Source organism: Rhinopithecus roxellana, chromosome 7, assembly GCF_007565055.1.
Source record: "Rhinopithecus roxellana isolate Shanxi Qingling chromosome 7, ASM756505v1, whole genome shotgun sequence".
Taxonomy (NCBI): domain Eukaryota; kingdom Metazoa; phylum Chordata; class Mammalia; order Primates; family Cercopithecidae; genus Rhinopithecus; species Rhinopithecus roxellana.
In genome coordinates this window covers 142900081-142915152 of record NC_044555.1, presented here as the reverse complement: position 1 = coordinate 142915152, position 15072 = coordinate 142900081, and the positions used below count along the sequence as shown (strand labels likewise).

Below are 15072 nucleotides of genomic sequence, written 5' to 3'. Positions count from 1 at the left end.
GGAAATAACTGTTAGAGAATGGGAAGATCATTCCACGCTGAGCATGAGCGTGCTCACAGATACTGGAAAGAAAACAATCTCTGGGGAACCACAAGCATCTTAGAGGATAGGTGGTATCGGGGAAGGCCCACTCCTGCACACTATCTTTGATTTATTTTGAAACTCTTGTAAAATAACTACACAAGAAATTTCTGTGATCAAAAAGGTATCCTCCTTCATTCCCAGCATCCTTCCCCTTTTGCTTTGGTTTTGTCAGACAGCGGAGTATTTTAAATAATAGGGGTCGGGGTAGGGGGCTGATGAAGGGAAGCGGTGGGAGGCGACAGACCTTGAAGAGACTTATGAGAACTATGTTAGCTGTTAGACATAGACGACCTAAAGTCCCTCATCAAATACAATCACTTTATTATAAAGGCCGTTTAACCTTAATTATTTCTACGGTAGCTTATGGAAACTAATAGATTGGAAACTAAATGTAAACTAAGGAGAATCTTACATGAACTTATCTAGTTCGTGCGGAAAATCAAATTCAGACTCAACAAACGCTTAACCAGTACAACTATGGTTTCATGTATTTTTTCCCTCTTACAAAACAAGGCTAATCTATTCCCCGAGTGGCTGTCTGGACTAATTAGAACAAATACGGACGCGGTGAGAGTTCCATTCTGAAGAAACTAGGGTGAGAGGTTTTTCGTGGGTTTTCATTGAGGAGACATGGAAACGAAAAAGATACGGAATATATTTTGAAAGTATTGATGTGAAAAACCGTGCCTCGAGGGCCAACACGAAAGTACAGACACGACGGCGGGAAACAGTTTTTTAGGCTGGAATGAAAATCTCCTTTGTTCACAGAGCAAACCCCTTTCAATTTCACTCGGCTCTCGATGTCTCCTAACAATTCTTGCTTCAGTATTGTCAAGGGGTATTCAAGTCTCCCACATTCATCCTAGCTAACGGAATAACAATCTACATTTCTTTCCTACTTCAACCCTCCAGGCTAAATGAGCTACAGCACTCAGCCTGGAAAATCAGTCGAGTTTTTAATTTACGTGTAAACATTTTAAATATAATACTGTAGTCGCCTGCCAGGACCTTCCACTCAAGAACTACAACACCCAGAATGCATTATTTTCCTTTCCGCCTTCCCCTGAGGGAATGCCTAACTTGATCTCATTTCCACAAGTAGTAGTCACATGACGCGTTTCCCGTCAAGATGGCGGATGCTCTCCCTTCGGAGTTTGATGTGATCGTAATAGGGACGGGTATGTGTAGCCTGGTACTTCCTGGACGAAGTTTAGGAAGACTGTCTTGTTTCTATTTTTTCTGTCAGTGGCGAGTTTTGGGACAAACATCGTGGGTCGAGCGTGGGAGGGAGAACGGAAAGGAAGTGAGGTAGTCCGGAGTCAGCGCGGGAATTGGCAGTTACAGGGAGGGGCTTGGACCCGCAGTGCTTATCGCCATTTGAGTAGGGGTTGATCTGGTCGATGCTGATTGCTGAGGTTGGTTGCTGCGGTGATTCCTGTTAATTTCCTTAGAGGGAAGTGGATGTGCAGTGTCATGAAATGGAGGGTCGGGATTTTATCAACGGAGACGACTTTGGCAAGACATTATGATTACTTCCTTATTGATTTCAAGGTGATATTCCCCATCATTTCGTCTCGCCATTTCATAGGACTTTTTCATAGATTTGTATGATCCTAGGGTACATCGCAGCTCAGGCACAGCTTAATCCTCAGTTTTACAAGAAAGATGCTCAATTATTGCCCATGTGCGTATGAATTTACTAGGGAAAGCAAATGGATTCTGTTTTGTTGAGAAACCTAGGGAATTGTATTTTGTTGAGGTAGCCATTATCCCTGCTTTATGGTGCTTAAAGCATCTTGCTTTCTATCACCCATAAGAATGTGCTGAGAATAAGGTCCTGAGTTCCAGTTCAGGTGTGTGACCTTATCTAACTCTTGTTTTCCCGTCGTTTGTTCTTCATGTTTTGGGTGGACCCAGAAACTCCTCTGCAATTTCTGTTTGACATATGCAGTGTACAATACGTAGCAGAAGACATGTGGCAGCAATTTCATTTTTATTTTTAATAGTGTGAGGGATGATCATTTTAGGTGGGATGAAATAGGTTGTTTGATGGGGTTTTCTACTGTTTGTAGAATGTGGTAGGCCAGAGAAGCTCTGGTGGATGGGACCCTGTCCATTGTGTTAATGAATTCAGTTCGTTGTCTTCTCAAACAGCCATGATTAGGAGCAGCCATGTTTTCAGGATGGGAGTAAAAATAATAGCTACCTGTTTTCGAATGCTTAAAATTTCCTAATCACTGTGCTAAGCACTGTACAAGCCGGACATAATCCTCACAACCTTGTTAGAGTAGTAGGTACTCTCTGCATTTTGTAGAAGAGGAAAAGGGGACTTGGAAAGGTTGTAATTTGCTCAGGATCACACCTTGTAAATTTCCAAAGGCCCATTCCATCCCAGAAAAACAATCCGTGGTTCTGATCCTCAGAGTTGACCCATATTCGTAGAAACAATTGAGAAAACTTGGTTTTAGGCCTTGCTTAGTGCTAGTGTGAATTGCTTGAATGGGAGGGGGAGGGGGCGCAGGCACTACATCTCTCTGAGCCTCAGTTTCCTTGTTTTTGAATATAGGGAAGGTAAACTAGATGGGCTTTATGTTGTCTAACAAAAAATGCCTGGGTAATAGTTCTCAGAACAGCACGGACTTGTTTATTCGTAGCCTGAAAATAACAGCATGGCTGCGAATAACCTGTTTGTAGTTGCTATGAACAGATGTTGGATGAGAGCTGGAAAGAGCCAATGAACTATTGATTTGTTCTTTCCAGTCTATACTAAAACTGAGAACAACATCCATTTTGGAATAGTTGTTATACCATACTTGAGATTTATAATCTTGCTTTTTTGTTATGTAGGAACTTGAGGTGTTTTTAACATTTTTTTAATCAACAATTTTTCTTTCAGGTCTGGGTTCAAATTTTAATTGATGAATGTTAATTCTTATGAATAATGCTAATGCTTTTCATAAATATTTTGCCTTCTGTACAGTTCAGATTTGGAATACATCCATCCTGATGGAGTCTGTTATGGTAGAGGTAGGAAGTTACAGGGAGTGAGCCAGAGAATTGCATCAGGTGACCGCGCTTATATTTGGAAAAAGACACATTTTATATTTATCCCAGTGAGTGTAATGTTATTTTTCAGTGTTTGGGAAGAACTTATTTGAAGTTAATCTTAAAACTGAAATTTTTCATATTGTTTATTGGTGACACATTCTAGGTTTTATCAAGCACATTGCTTAAATTTATGATATGTAATTTTGTTTTTAGGTACATCAAAAGTGTAAAAATTGAATAAAAGAGTCATTCCCCAAATAAACGATTCCAACAAATCAAAAGTGTAAAAATTGAATAAAAGAGTCATTTCCCAAATAAATTATTCCAACAATTCCAATCATTATTTAATTTATTTTTTAGTGCGCTTGGAATATTTCTCTTGTGAAATAGTTTGCTGAAAGTCGCCTTTAAAATGTTTACTTTATTAAATGTATTACATTGAGTAAATCATAGAAAAAGCAGTGTTTCATAGATTCAGTTGTATTAACAAAAGTAGAAGCAGTAATGCATGCATCAGAAACATGAAGAAATAGGCTATTAGATATACTTTTTAGCATATTTGGTCCTAGGTAAAATGTCCTAAAGGGACAATTGCTTCATCAAGTATATTCATGTGAAGATAATATTTTATAATCCCTTTGACCTTGATTAACATGCATTCTCATTTTCTGTAATTCAAGATGGAAATTTTTCCTTAAGATCATATTTTCAGGAGATTGTGGGAAAAATAAACTTTGTATTTTCTTAGTTAAGCCCATTTCCTTCTGATTAGAAAATACAGTAAATATCTCTTGAACACCCAAAGACAGAAGAGTAAGATAAAGTGAATTGTGGAAAAAATAGAAGAAAATGGAATAAAGAAGGAGGGTCAGCTGGAGTCTCAAGGTAGAGGATAAAATTAGATATATGTGGTAAGGGTCTAGAAAGTGCTCCTCCTCAGCTTGGGCACAGAATTGTCATTTTTGAGGATATTTTGCCATTTAAAAAGTCATTTAAATGACAGTTTTGTGGATTATAGACATGTACCATTGGTTTCAGGTTAAAAATAGTCCCAGTAACATAACATCTCACTGGAGGTGACTTATCTGGCAGCCTGTGTAATCTGCAGCACAGCAGAGCCAAGAGCTCAACAGAAGAGCAGTCAAGATGGAAGTTATAAGACCTATATGATAGTATTGACATGCTTCATACATAGGGGAATCCCTGAGATCATCACTTAGAACATATTCATCCTCATTTTAAAAATAATTCTAGCAAGTTCAGCATATTAGAACCACCCCCTCTTTAGAAGATACAAGGAATGTTATCAACTTCTGCAAAGACTATGTTTGGTGGGGGGTGCTCTTAGACATATAAATGACAGTTTATATCTGTATAGGAAAGGGAAGAGAAAAACATGTAAAATGCAAACTTAACATCAAACATCGCAAAGCCCTGATAACATTTAGTGTAGTGACAAATATTCATATTTCAGGTCATTCAACCCACGTTTATTGAGAACCTAGTCCCTTCCCTTTTGAAGTTTACTGCATTGCCTATTCTGAGGAACTTTTTGGGCTTCCTAACAGTCATATCCCCAAAGCTGTTCTTAAGACAATGTAGGCTTTTCATTGCATCCTTCTTTCTTTTTGAAGACCATACAGAGATTCAGCCTGCATTTTTTTTTCCTTTTTAAAAGCACACTGCTCACATCTTTTGGAATTCTTCCCCTAAGATGGGCTGCAGAGTATGTTAGCTTAATTTTGCTCCTGAATAGGATAAACACATAGATTCTTTGGATTTAAAAGTTTTATTGTTAGCCAAGCATGGTGGTGTGGGCCTGTAGTCCCCCTTACTCCGTAGGCTAATGCGCAGGCATCCCTTGATCCTGGAAGGCGGAGGTTGCAGTGAGCTTCGATAGTGCCACTGCACTCTAGTCAGGGAAACAGAGTGAGACTGTCTCAAAAAAAAAAAAAAAAAAAAAAAAAAAAAAAGGCCGGGCGCGGTGGCTCAAGCCTGTAATCCCAGCACTTTGGGAGGCCGAGACGGGCGGATCACGAGGTCAGGAGATCGAGACCATCCTGGCTAATACGGTGAAACCCCGTCTCTACTAAAAAATACAAAAAACTAGCCGGGCGACAAGGCGGGCGCCTGTAGTCCCAGCTACTGGGGAGGCTGAGACAGGAGAATGGCGTGAACCCGGGAGGCGGAGCTTGCAGTGAGCTGAGAGCTGGCCACTGCACTCCAGCCTGGGCGGCAGAGCAAGACTCCGTCTCAAAAAAAAAAAAAAAAAGAATAAAGGTTCATTGGCCAGGTGCAGTGGCTCACAACTGTAATCCCAGCACTTGGGGAAGCCGAGGCAGGTGGATTGCTTGAGCTCAGGAGTTAGAGACCTCAGCCTCCCAAGTAGCTGATATGGGCAACACAGCAAAACTGTATCTCTCCAAAAAGTACAATTAATTGGGTATGGTGACACATGCCTGTAGTCCCAGCTACTTGGAAGGCTGAGGTGGGAGGATTGCCTGAACCTGGGAGTTTGAGGCTTCAGTGAGCTATAGTTGTGTCACTGCACTTCAGCTTGGGCGACAGAGCAAGACCCTGTCTCTAAAAAAAAAAAAAGTTTTATTGCTAAAGATTATGGGGAAAGAGAAGGGATAACAAAGATAAACACGAGGGAAATTATAAGGAGTACTGCCCCTAAATCCTGATTATTTTGCTAGATAGTGTTTAGCACCATACAGTAGTAGATGTGGCAGCATGGTATATGGTAATCATATGACCATTCTATTTTGTGATTTTTGGGAAAATTATAGAATTTCTTGTGACATCATTTAGTTCATCTGTAAAGTGAGATTTCAGTAGTTGATCTTCAAGGTAGGGATCTACCAGCTCTAAAATTACTATTGTATATTTCTATTTATGACACCATGTCCCTGAGAAAAGGCTAAATTGTGTTCTGTGTAGTCTTTTTAAGAGGGAAGGTCAGTGTTTAATATACTTCAGAAATTTTCCTATAAAAATGGCTGATATGGTTTGGATATTTGTCCTGCCCAAGTCTCATGTTGAAATGTTATCCTTATTGTTGGAGGTGGGGCCTGGTGGGAGGTGTTTGGATCATGGGAGCGGATCCCTCATGGCTTGGTGCTGTTCTTGTAATAGTGAGTTTATTCTTGCAGGATCTGGTGGTTTATTTAAAATTTTTTTTTTTTTTTTTTTTTGAGACAGGGTCTTGCTCTGTCACCCTGGTTGGAGTGCAGTGGCACAATCATGGCCCATTACAGCCTTAACCTCCTGGGCCCAAGCAATCCTCCCACCTCAGACTCCCAAGTAGCTGAGATCACAGACATGCACCATCATGCCTGGCTAATTTTTTTATTTTATTTTTGTAGAGATGGGGTCTCCCTATGTTGCCCAGGCTGGTTTTGCACTTCTGAACGCAAGCAATTTACCTGCCTTGGTGGCCCGAATTGCTGGGATTACATATGAGAGCCACTGTGCCTGGTCGACTGGTTGTTTAAAAGTGTGTGGCATCTCCCCACACTCTCGCTTGTCTTGCCTGTCACCAAGGGAGATGTCTGCTTCCCCTTTGCCTTCTGCTATGACTAAAAGGTCGCTCAGGCCTCCCCAGAAGCCGAGCAGATGCCAGTACCGTGCTTGTACAGCCTGCAGAACCCTGAGCCAATTAAACCTCTTTTCTTTATAAATTACCCAGTTTCAGGCGTTCCTTTATGGCAACATAGGAACGGCCTAATAACATACAATAACTGATTAGAAAAGGCATTTTCTTAAAAATCATAGGCTGCTTTTTCCAGAAAAGGTCATGTAAGTAGCACAGTCCCATTCCTTGATGTTGGTGAATTTAAACATTAAGGTAGTTAACCTTGACTGGCAGCTCATTGACTTATGATGATGTTGGAATAGCATCTCTTCTCTAAGCCTTGGAGGCTAGTAATATTGTAGGAAGTGTTGTGAAAACTGATATTTACCAAATACCTGTTTGTGCCAGCCTCAAGACAAGTGATTTCCTATATACCTAACTTAATCTTTTCCCAGGATGCCTGGATGTGGTTCTCAAATCACAGGATGTCCATAATCCTCCCTGTGTATTTCCAAAATCTTCACATCTATTGTCTACAGTGGATTTTAAAAAATTGTAAGATGCCACCTATTGGTGGATCGTGGAGTGAATTCCAGCATTATAAAAATGAGGTAGACTATATGAGAATGCATGTAGTAAGGATGAATGTTGTTTTATATATATATATAACATATAGCATCTATATAACGTATTTATATATATATATAACATTATATATATGTATATACACACACGCACACACACACACACACACGTTTTTGGAGAGGGCAGGGTCAAAAAATTTAAAGCCTAGAATATATTGATCAGCTGAATGGCATAATGAGTAGGAGTGAAATGGTATTTCAAAAGTCCTTTAGTTTTACAAATGCTATACATTACATATTTTTTTTTTTTTTCACTTTGACATGCGTGTATCTCATTTGAGCAGTATAGTGTAGCGATTGACAATGTGACTCTGGAATCAGACACTCTGGGTTTGAGTTCAGCTATTCCTCTTGTGTCATCTTAGACATTTTCCTTATTCTCTTGTGTTTCAATTTTCTTATCTGTAGGATAAACTTCACAAGACTGTGTTGAGGATTCAATGAAATAATTCCTATAAAAAAGCTTAGTAGGTGCTCATAAAATTCAGTTGACTTGTATGGTTGTAATGCCATACCGAGGTGCTTTTACTACTACTGTTACTTCGTGAATGCTTTCCAGGAAGGGGTCATGATTTTCGTGAAGAATGGTGGAAGGATTGAGTGTCTGATTTATGTTTCTTGTCTTCTCATTGGCTGCTTGGTGGGAAAGACCTTTATGTGTCTATTATCACTATTTCTATCAGATTTCTTACCTAGTGGCTTACAGGTTTTATTTTTTTCTTTCTTTTTTGTCTTCTCTTTTGTTCACCAGCTTGCATTATTTATCATTGGTTTTCCTCATAGTTTTTGGAACAGATTTAGCATTGGTCTTATGTGAGGTATACTATGAAACACTCCCTTGTCAATGTAAGAGATGCTATAGGAGCGAAAGATAGCCTGCAGATTTTGCTGTTCCGAAAAATGCTTTGCACTTCTTCAGGCATTTGATGGAAAAGTATGTTTTTGTTTGCTTCCAATACCTAGAAAAGTAAAGAGTTATCTAACTCTGGAGAAGATTCTCTGGGAGATGCTTACCCTTCTCTGTAAATCATGAATTTGAGCCAATACCTCAGAGAGAGCCACATCTGTTACCATAGTTTCCTCTGCAGCATCATTTTCATCTCCCATGCCTCATGTCATTTTTCTTATTTTCTCCAGTGTTTTCATGATGTTTTGGATAACAGGCTACAGCAATTAAATTCAAATATGGCAGCTCACCGTTACATTCTTGTGTTTAACATAAAGTCCCAATGCACAGAAACAATTATAATTCCATATAATTGACGTGTTAACTAATGCTAAATCATCTGCTATTCAGTTTCAGTGCATTCTTTGACTAAAACGTTAGTCTCTGCCTGTTCTGTATGTAAATATATTTAAAAGTAAAATAGACTAAAAATCACTGTTGGTGCTCATTGGAAACATTTTGGGGGCGTTTAGTTGTGGCCAGCAAAATAGGGATACACTGAAAGGTTGATGTTTTGTTTTTGCTTTTCTAATAATTTCATTTAAGGTTTGGTGTAAAAAGAGATGATAATTTATCACAGATACTGCTTTTTAGAGCATGATTATGAGAACTAGCATGTTATATTGGGGGTGTTTTTGGAAAAAAATAGTTTGCAAATAGAGAGGAGAAGAGGCCAGAGGCAGCTTGGCCAGTATGGTGCTTAATGTAAGTGTTTCATCTCATACTGGATTTTATCAAGAGCTGAAGTAGGTAATGTATTACTTGACTGATTTGGTTTTTATCACATTTTAAAAAGTACTGGTGAAGCAAGATATTTTCCTGACCCCCTTTGTGGGACTTGCAAAGGGGGCACCCTGTTTACTCAGCCCACCACTTTCAACTCTTCATAGGAGGGAGCACGCTAGTGAACAAGGCAGGAACTGGAGTGCATGAGTGCTGCAGTCGGCCTGCCGCTCTGGCGCCAGGAGGAGTGAACTCCACTCACTCGGACCTACTGCGTTTCACCCCTCACAAGAGGAGATACGCAGTTGAGTGGGTGCAGGAGCCAGGGCAAGTGCTTTTGGACACTGGCAGGAGACAGCTCTGTGCTGGCCCCATGGTAGCATCTCGGGAGCTGGTGTCTGCCCCCCTGAAGCTCCAGAGGGAATGTTATAGTGCTCTTTTAGCTCTGCTGTGAGCAGACGACTTAAAGGTTAACAACTCAGGGGGTCCTCTGCCTTTTTGCGTTAATCGCAAAAGGCTTTTTGCCTTGGTAGAAGGCAAAGGGCAAGTGTGACAGCCTTTTTGTGTCCACACTCGTGGTTCCAGAGCTCTTGTCTGGCGTCCGGGAGAAATGAGGTTGCATGAATTAATTGAAGGATGGTAAATGTAGGGAATCTTATTGCTGATGGAGATGGCCCTCAGTGGGAAGGGGAGCTGAAAAAGGGATGGGGCAGGAAGGTAATCTTTCCCTGAATTCCAGCTGTCTCTGGCCGGATTCTTCTTTGAAGTTACGCTGTCAAGGTGTCCCTCTGAAGTCGAGCCACTTCTCTCCAATGTCCGACTGTAGTCTCCAGTGTCCAACTGCTTCTCCTCTCTCTGCTGGCTGAGCCTGGGGTTTTTATGTACACAGGATGGGGTGTGGTGTGGACCATGAGTAGTTTTGGAAAAGGCAACATTCGCATGGGAAAACAAGGATATAAGTTCTCACTTAGTGCCATGGTTTCAGGCTTGAGGGTGGGGTTTTCTCAGGGACTTGCCCTTTTCCGCCTAGAATTTCCCTGCCTCCTGTCCGTATCACTAACTTCTACTCTTTCTTTTGAGTATTCTCACCTGTCTTTTTTTTTTTTTTTTGGTCCAGGCCAGTGTTCTCATTGAGTTATTATGGCTATTAGTTAATGGCAGTTTTAATCATTTTATATTGCTTTGAAATGTTATGAATCATGTTTCTGTGATCTGAGTTTGCACATTTGTTAAACTAGTCTTTTATATGTAGATTTAAAATCATCATGAGAAAATTTACACAAGCTATAGAGAAAATAAAGTTTTACACATGGGTATCAGGCATATTAAGAAGATGCTGAGCTGTGAGTTCAAATCCTTATTTTCTGCACCTGTGTTACTTTGGTTTAAGCTATGTAAGCAAAATCAATGATAATTAGAAAATTATTTCTAATACCTACAACACAGTGTCAAACACATGAAAAATATTGTCTAACATTTGTTATATGCCAAGCACTTCGATAAGCCCCTGCAATGCACTCGTTTTCACAGTAACCCAGCGGTAGATACTATATCATCTGCATTTTACAAATGTGAAGCCTGAGGCTTAGCTAAGTTTGACGTAGGTGAAACAGTTAAGACCGAAGTTTGTCTGACTAAGGTTGAGGTATTAAGTTTGCTAGAATCTTTCAATTGAAAAAATAGCTCATAGTATCAAGATTAGATTATTTTGCCCTGGGTTTGTGGTTGGCAGTTATTTTATTTTGGAGAGTTACCATTGTTGACACTAAAATCCTGATTCCAACAGTAGCCTCATGATGTCAGCTTCTTATTGACAGCATCATGACATCTGTGTCAGCTTGCAAACCTTCTTTTGATGAAGGTGAACAGAATGACCTGGTTGTGTTTATCCCTTAAAACTGAAGAGAGAATCAACCACTAAAGCAATGGCCAGAAATGGAATCAGAGATTACAGTTACATTTTAAGACATGATTTGCTTCTGTAGGAATTCTTCATTGATCCTGTAAAGATCTCAGTTAATCTAGAAAGTTTATTTTGCCAAGGTTAAGGATGTGCCTGTGGCACAGCCTCAGGTCCTGATGACTTGCCCCAGGCGGTAGGGGCACAGCTTGATTTTACACATTTTAGGGAGACATGAAACATTAATCAATATATGTAAGATGTATGATTCATTGGTTACATCAGGAAAGGCCAGACAACTCGAAGTGGGCAGGAGGCTTCTGGGTCATAGGTAGATAAGAGACAAATGAGGAATAGTTACTTATGCCTTAGTCTGTAGTGAAACAGTAGGGCAAAGGAAGCCATCAGATACGCATTTATCTCATGGGAACAGAGGAATGACTTTGAGTTCTGCCTGTCCTTTGGTTGTCCACAAGGAATTTCCTTATTGGCAAATTGTGAGGGAGGTATGTAGCTTTTAAAAAAATCTTCGTAGCGATCTTATTTAGGAATAGAATGGGAGACTGGTTTGCCCAACACAGTACCCAATTTGCCTTTTCCTTTTGACTTAGTGATTTTGGGGAGATTTGTTTTCCTTTCACAATCCCAAGGTACATAATTTCCCACTGAAATATTTGTACATGTGCTGGGGTTTGCCATTTTGTGTCTTTTTTAGTGTTCTTTGCTTGCAAATTTAATTTTCAAGATTAAATATGGGACTCATTGTCCTGTTTATGGAGCTTTTTTTCATTTGGTTGACTATCTTTTGTTTCCTACAGTCTTCAACAACTGTCAGTGCTTACAATGGATATACCACGCATCTTAATTGACAGGATGGATATGGTAGTACCTTTTTTGGTCCAAGGGCCTGCTCATTATAAAAAGTAGTTTATAAAGCTGAAAAGTTTTTATCTCTATTTTTTGTAAAATGATTTTCATGATAGGATTTTATATAAAGGGGAAGGTTTTTTTTGTATGATTTTTATAACATTCTTGAAATGAGTACTCATTCTCTCTCATCATCTATTTTAGACTCATAGCTTTATGAGTAATGCAGTAAAGATCATATTTCTTCTGTGGTACATTAGTAAAATATGTTCTGAACACAGAAGCTATTTTCCTTACACTAATTAAATATTATGTTAAGTTTGAAGAGCACTGGGCTGGGGTATACTTTGCTGTGAAAAGATCATTTTGGTCACTTAAATTACGATAGAAATATTTGTGTTAAGAAAATGAAGTAAAAATTAGGCTAGGCACGGTGGCTCACACGTGTAATTCCAGGACTTTGGGAGGCTGAGACAAGTGGATCACCTGAGGTCAGTAGTTCAAGACCAGCCTGGCCAACTTGGTAAAACCCCGTCTGTACTAAAAATACAAAAATTATCCAGGAGTAGTGGCAGGTGCCTGTAATCCCAGGTACTTGGGAGGCTGAGGCAGGAGAATCGCTTGAACCCGGGAGGCGGAGGTTGCAGTGAGCCGAGACCGTGCCATTGTACCCCACCCTGGGTGACAAGAGTAAAACTCTGTCTCAAAAAATAAAAAATAAAAAAAAGAGAAAATTAAGTAACAATTAGTTGTAGTGGAGACTATTTCCTGGCAAGGATAAGGTCTTCAGCAAACATTTACATTTGTTTAACAAAACTTTAAGAGATTTTGAGTTGATGTAGTTTAGATAAAAAACAGGGTATTATATCCATTTTTAAACTTTTTACCATGGAAAATTTCAAACATAAAAATGTAGAATAAAGTAACCCTCAACCTACCAGTTTCCTAGTTTCAACAGTTATCAACTCATGGCCAGTCTTGTTTTCTCTGTAATGAGGACTAAGCTCTGATTTTTTATCTTGCCCAAATTCCTACCTAAGGGGTCTAGGGAGTCATGCCCTACAAACCATAAATTCTCATCAGATGGGTTTTATTTGAACCTATATATTGTGACTTATTTTTCCGTCTGACTCTGGCATAACATTATGAGACAAGGAAAAAATATTTAACCCCAAAATATATTTCCTTGTCATACCTTGAAATTGCCCTGCAAAGTCTCGTGGGAAAAATCCATATTCTATAGAGAATCCCCTTCCCCCTTTATTTTGTTTCCTTTCTTTCCAGATCCAGAAGGTAATCAGCTAAGAGCCAGGCACCCTTTTAGGTCCAATAAGAAACATTTTACAACCTGCTCTGTCTCTGAGGTCTGCTACCTGAGAGATTCCTCTGCACAATAAAATTTGGTCCCCACAATCCTTTATTTTAACCTGAGCATTCCTTTCCATGAACCCCAGGTCTTGAGATAAACTCGACCAATTGTCTGCCGGAAAGTGTTTAAATTTACCTATAACCTGGAAGCACCTCCCTCCGTGCCCCCACCAGCTTTGAGTTGTCCCGCCTTTCTGAACCAAACCGATGTAATTCTTAAATGTATTTGATTGATGTCTCATGCCTCCCTAAAATATATACAACCAAGCTGTACCCCAACCACCTTGGGCACATGTTCGGAGGACCTCCTGAGGGCTGTGTCACGGGCCGTGGTCACTCATATTTGGCTCAGAATAAATCTCTTCAAATATTTTACAGAGTTGGCCGGGCACGGTGGCTCACGCCTGTAATCCCAGCACTTTGGGAGGCCGAGGCGGGCGGATCACGAGGTTAGGAGATCCAGACCATCCTGGCTAACACGGTGAAACCACGTCTCTACTAAAACTACAAAAAATTTGCTGGGTATGGTGGCGGGCACCTGTAGTCCCAGCTACTTGGGAGGCTGAGGCAGGAGAATGGTGTGAACCTGGGAGGCAGAGGTTGCAGTGAGTGGAGATCGCGCCACTGTACTCCAGCCTGGGCGACAGAGTGAGACTCCGTCTCAAAAAAAAAAAAAACCAAAAAAAACCCCACAAATATATATTTTACAGAGTTGAACTCTTTGTGTCGACATTATCTGACAGTATCTTCCACTGTTTCTCTCATTTCACAATCCAATTCTCTGTTATTTTGAAGCAAATCCTAAATATCATATCATTCTATCTGTATGTATTCCAACATATATCAAAAAGTGTAATGGCTCTCCTTTTTAAACATAACTGCTGTTTTGTTTAACATGTGCTTAACACTGGTATTACATGCCCTCCTTTGCATCTTCAGTTTTTTCTAAGGCATCTATCCATTTTGTTTCTTTGGTCTTGTGCTCTTCCTAGTTTAGTTTTCATATCTGAAATGATTTTGTCTTTAATTTGTTAACTCCATTTTTTCCAAATGTTCCTGTCACCTTACTTTTGAGTTTTTCTAATTTTGATTCATGTTGTTCTCTTAAGAGCTGCCACCATTTTGTTAGTTTCTTTTAGTACATAATGCCATAAGCTATATTTTTCATCTAATTTGTGAGGCTTTCTGACATTCTTTTATTGTCTGTCAGGGTGTTATTTTCTTCCTTATTCCCTTTGGTCCTAATGTACATTGAATGTGGTTCAACGCAGATCCTTTTGCGTTGCCCATTTTTAAGTGAAATAAGTTCTCCCTTTGTTTTCAATAGGAAGGATAGGCCAGTAAAACTATTCAAACTGTTTTGCTGTAGACCTCTCTTCTGTGTTTTCAGGAAATAATCAAACATGTAGCCTGAAATCTGCCGGCTCTGGCTCTGTTACCCTCCCCTAGTTTTGTCTAGACCTTCTTTTTCCTTTGCCTCTATTTTCCCTGTTCTGCTGAATTTGGATTAGGTTCCCAGCAGTTACTCCTCAGTGCAGGACTATCCCCTCATTCACAAGGTGAAGTCTGCAGAACCCCTTCCCAGTTTCTGCTGCTGTTCTCAGAATGGCCTGCCAAGCTTCCAGTGAGTGCCTGATAGCACTTTTGGCATTTTCTGGCTCTCAGGGCTGTAACAATTTTTTTGATCTTCTCTTGATTTCCTTTTGCATACTTTCTTTTTCTTTCTTTTTTTTTTTTTTTTTTTGTTTTGAGACGAAGTCTCGCTCTTGTCACCCAGGCTGGAGTGCAATGGCGCGATCTTGGCTCACTGCGACCACTGCCTGCCGGGTTCAAGTGATTCTCCTGCCTCAGCCTCCTGAGTAGCTGAGATTACAGGCGCCTGCCACCACGCCTGGCTAATTTTTGTATTTTTAGT

The 15072-nt window shown here is 40.0% G+C and overlaps 1 protein-coding gene across 8 annotated transcripts in view; it reads left to right on the top strand.

The window, feature by feature from the left end:
* Positions 1-1180: 1180 nt before the first annotated feature.
* The window catches only part of CHM (CHM Rab escort protein), a 193131-nt gene continuing 179239 nt past the window's right edge, over positions 1181-15072 (top strand). For 3 of the 8 annotated variants that reach the window (XR_004058395.1, XM_010368356.2, XM_030934270.1), the window contains exon 1: positions 1181-1262. Coding sequence is in view for 2 of the 8 variants with exons in the window: in XM_010368356.2 (XP_010366658.1) it covers positions 1214-1262 (49 nt within the window). In the remaining 6 variants the exon portion in view is untranslated. Of the gene's footprint in view, positions 1263-1417; positions 1636-15072 lie in introns of those variants that run through there. The other 5 variants (XM_030934273.1, XM_030934272.1, XM_030934276.1 and 2 more) reach the window with 4 other exon arrangements.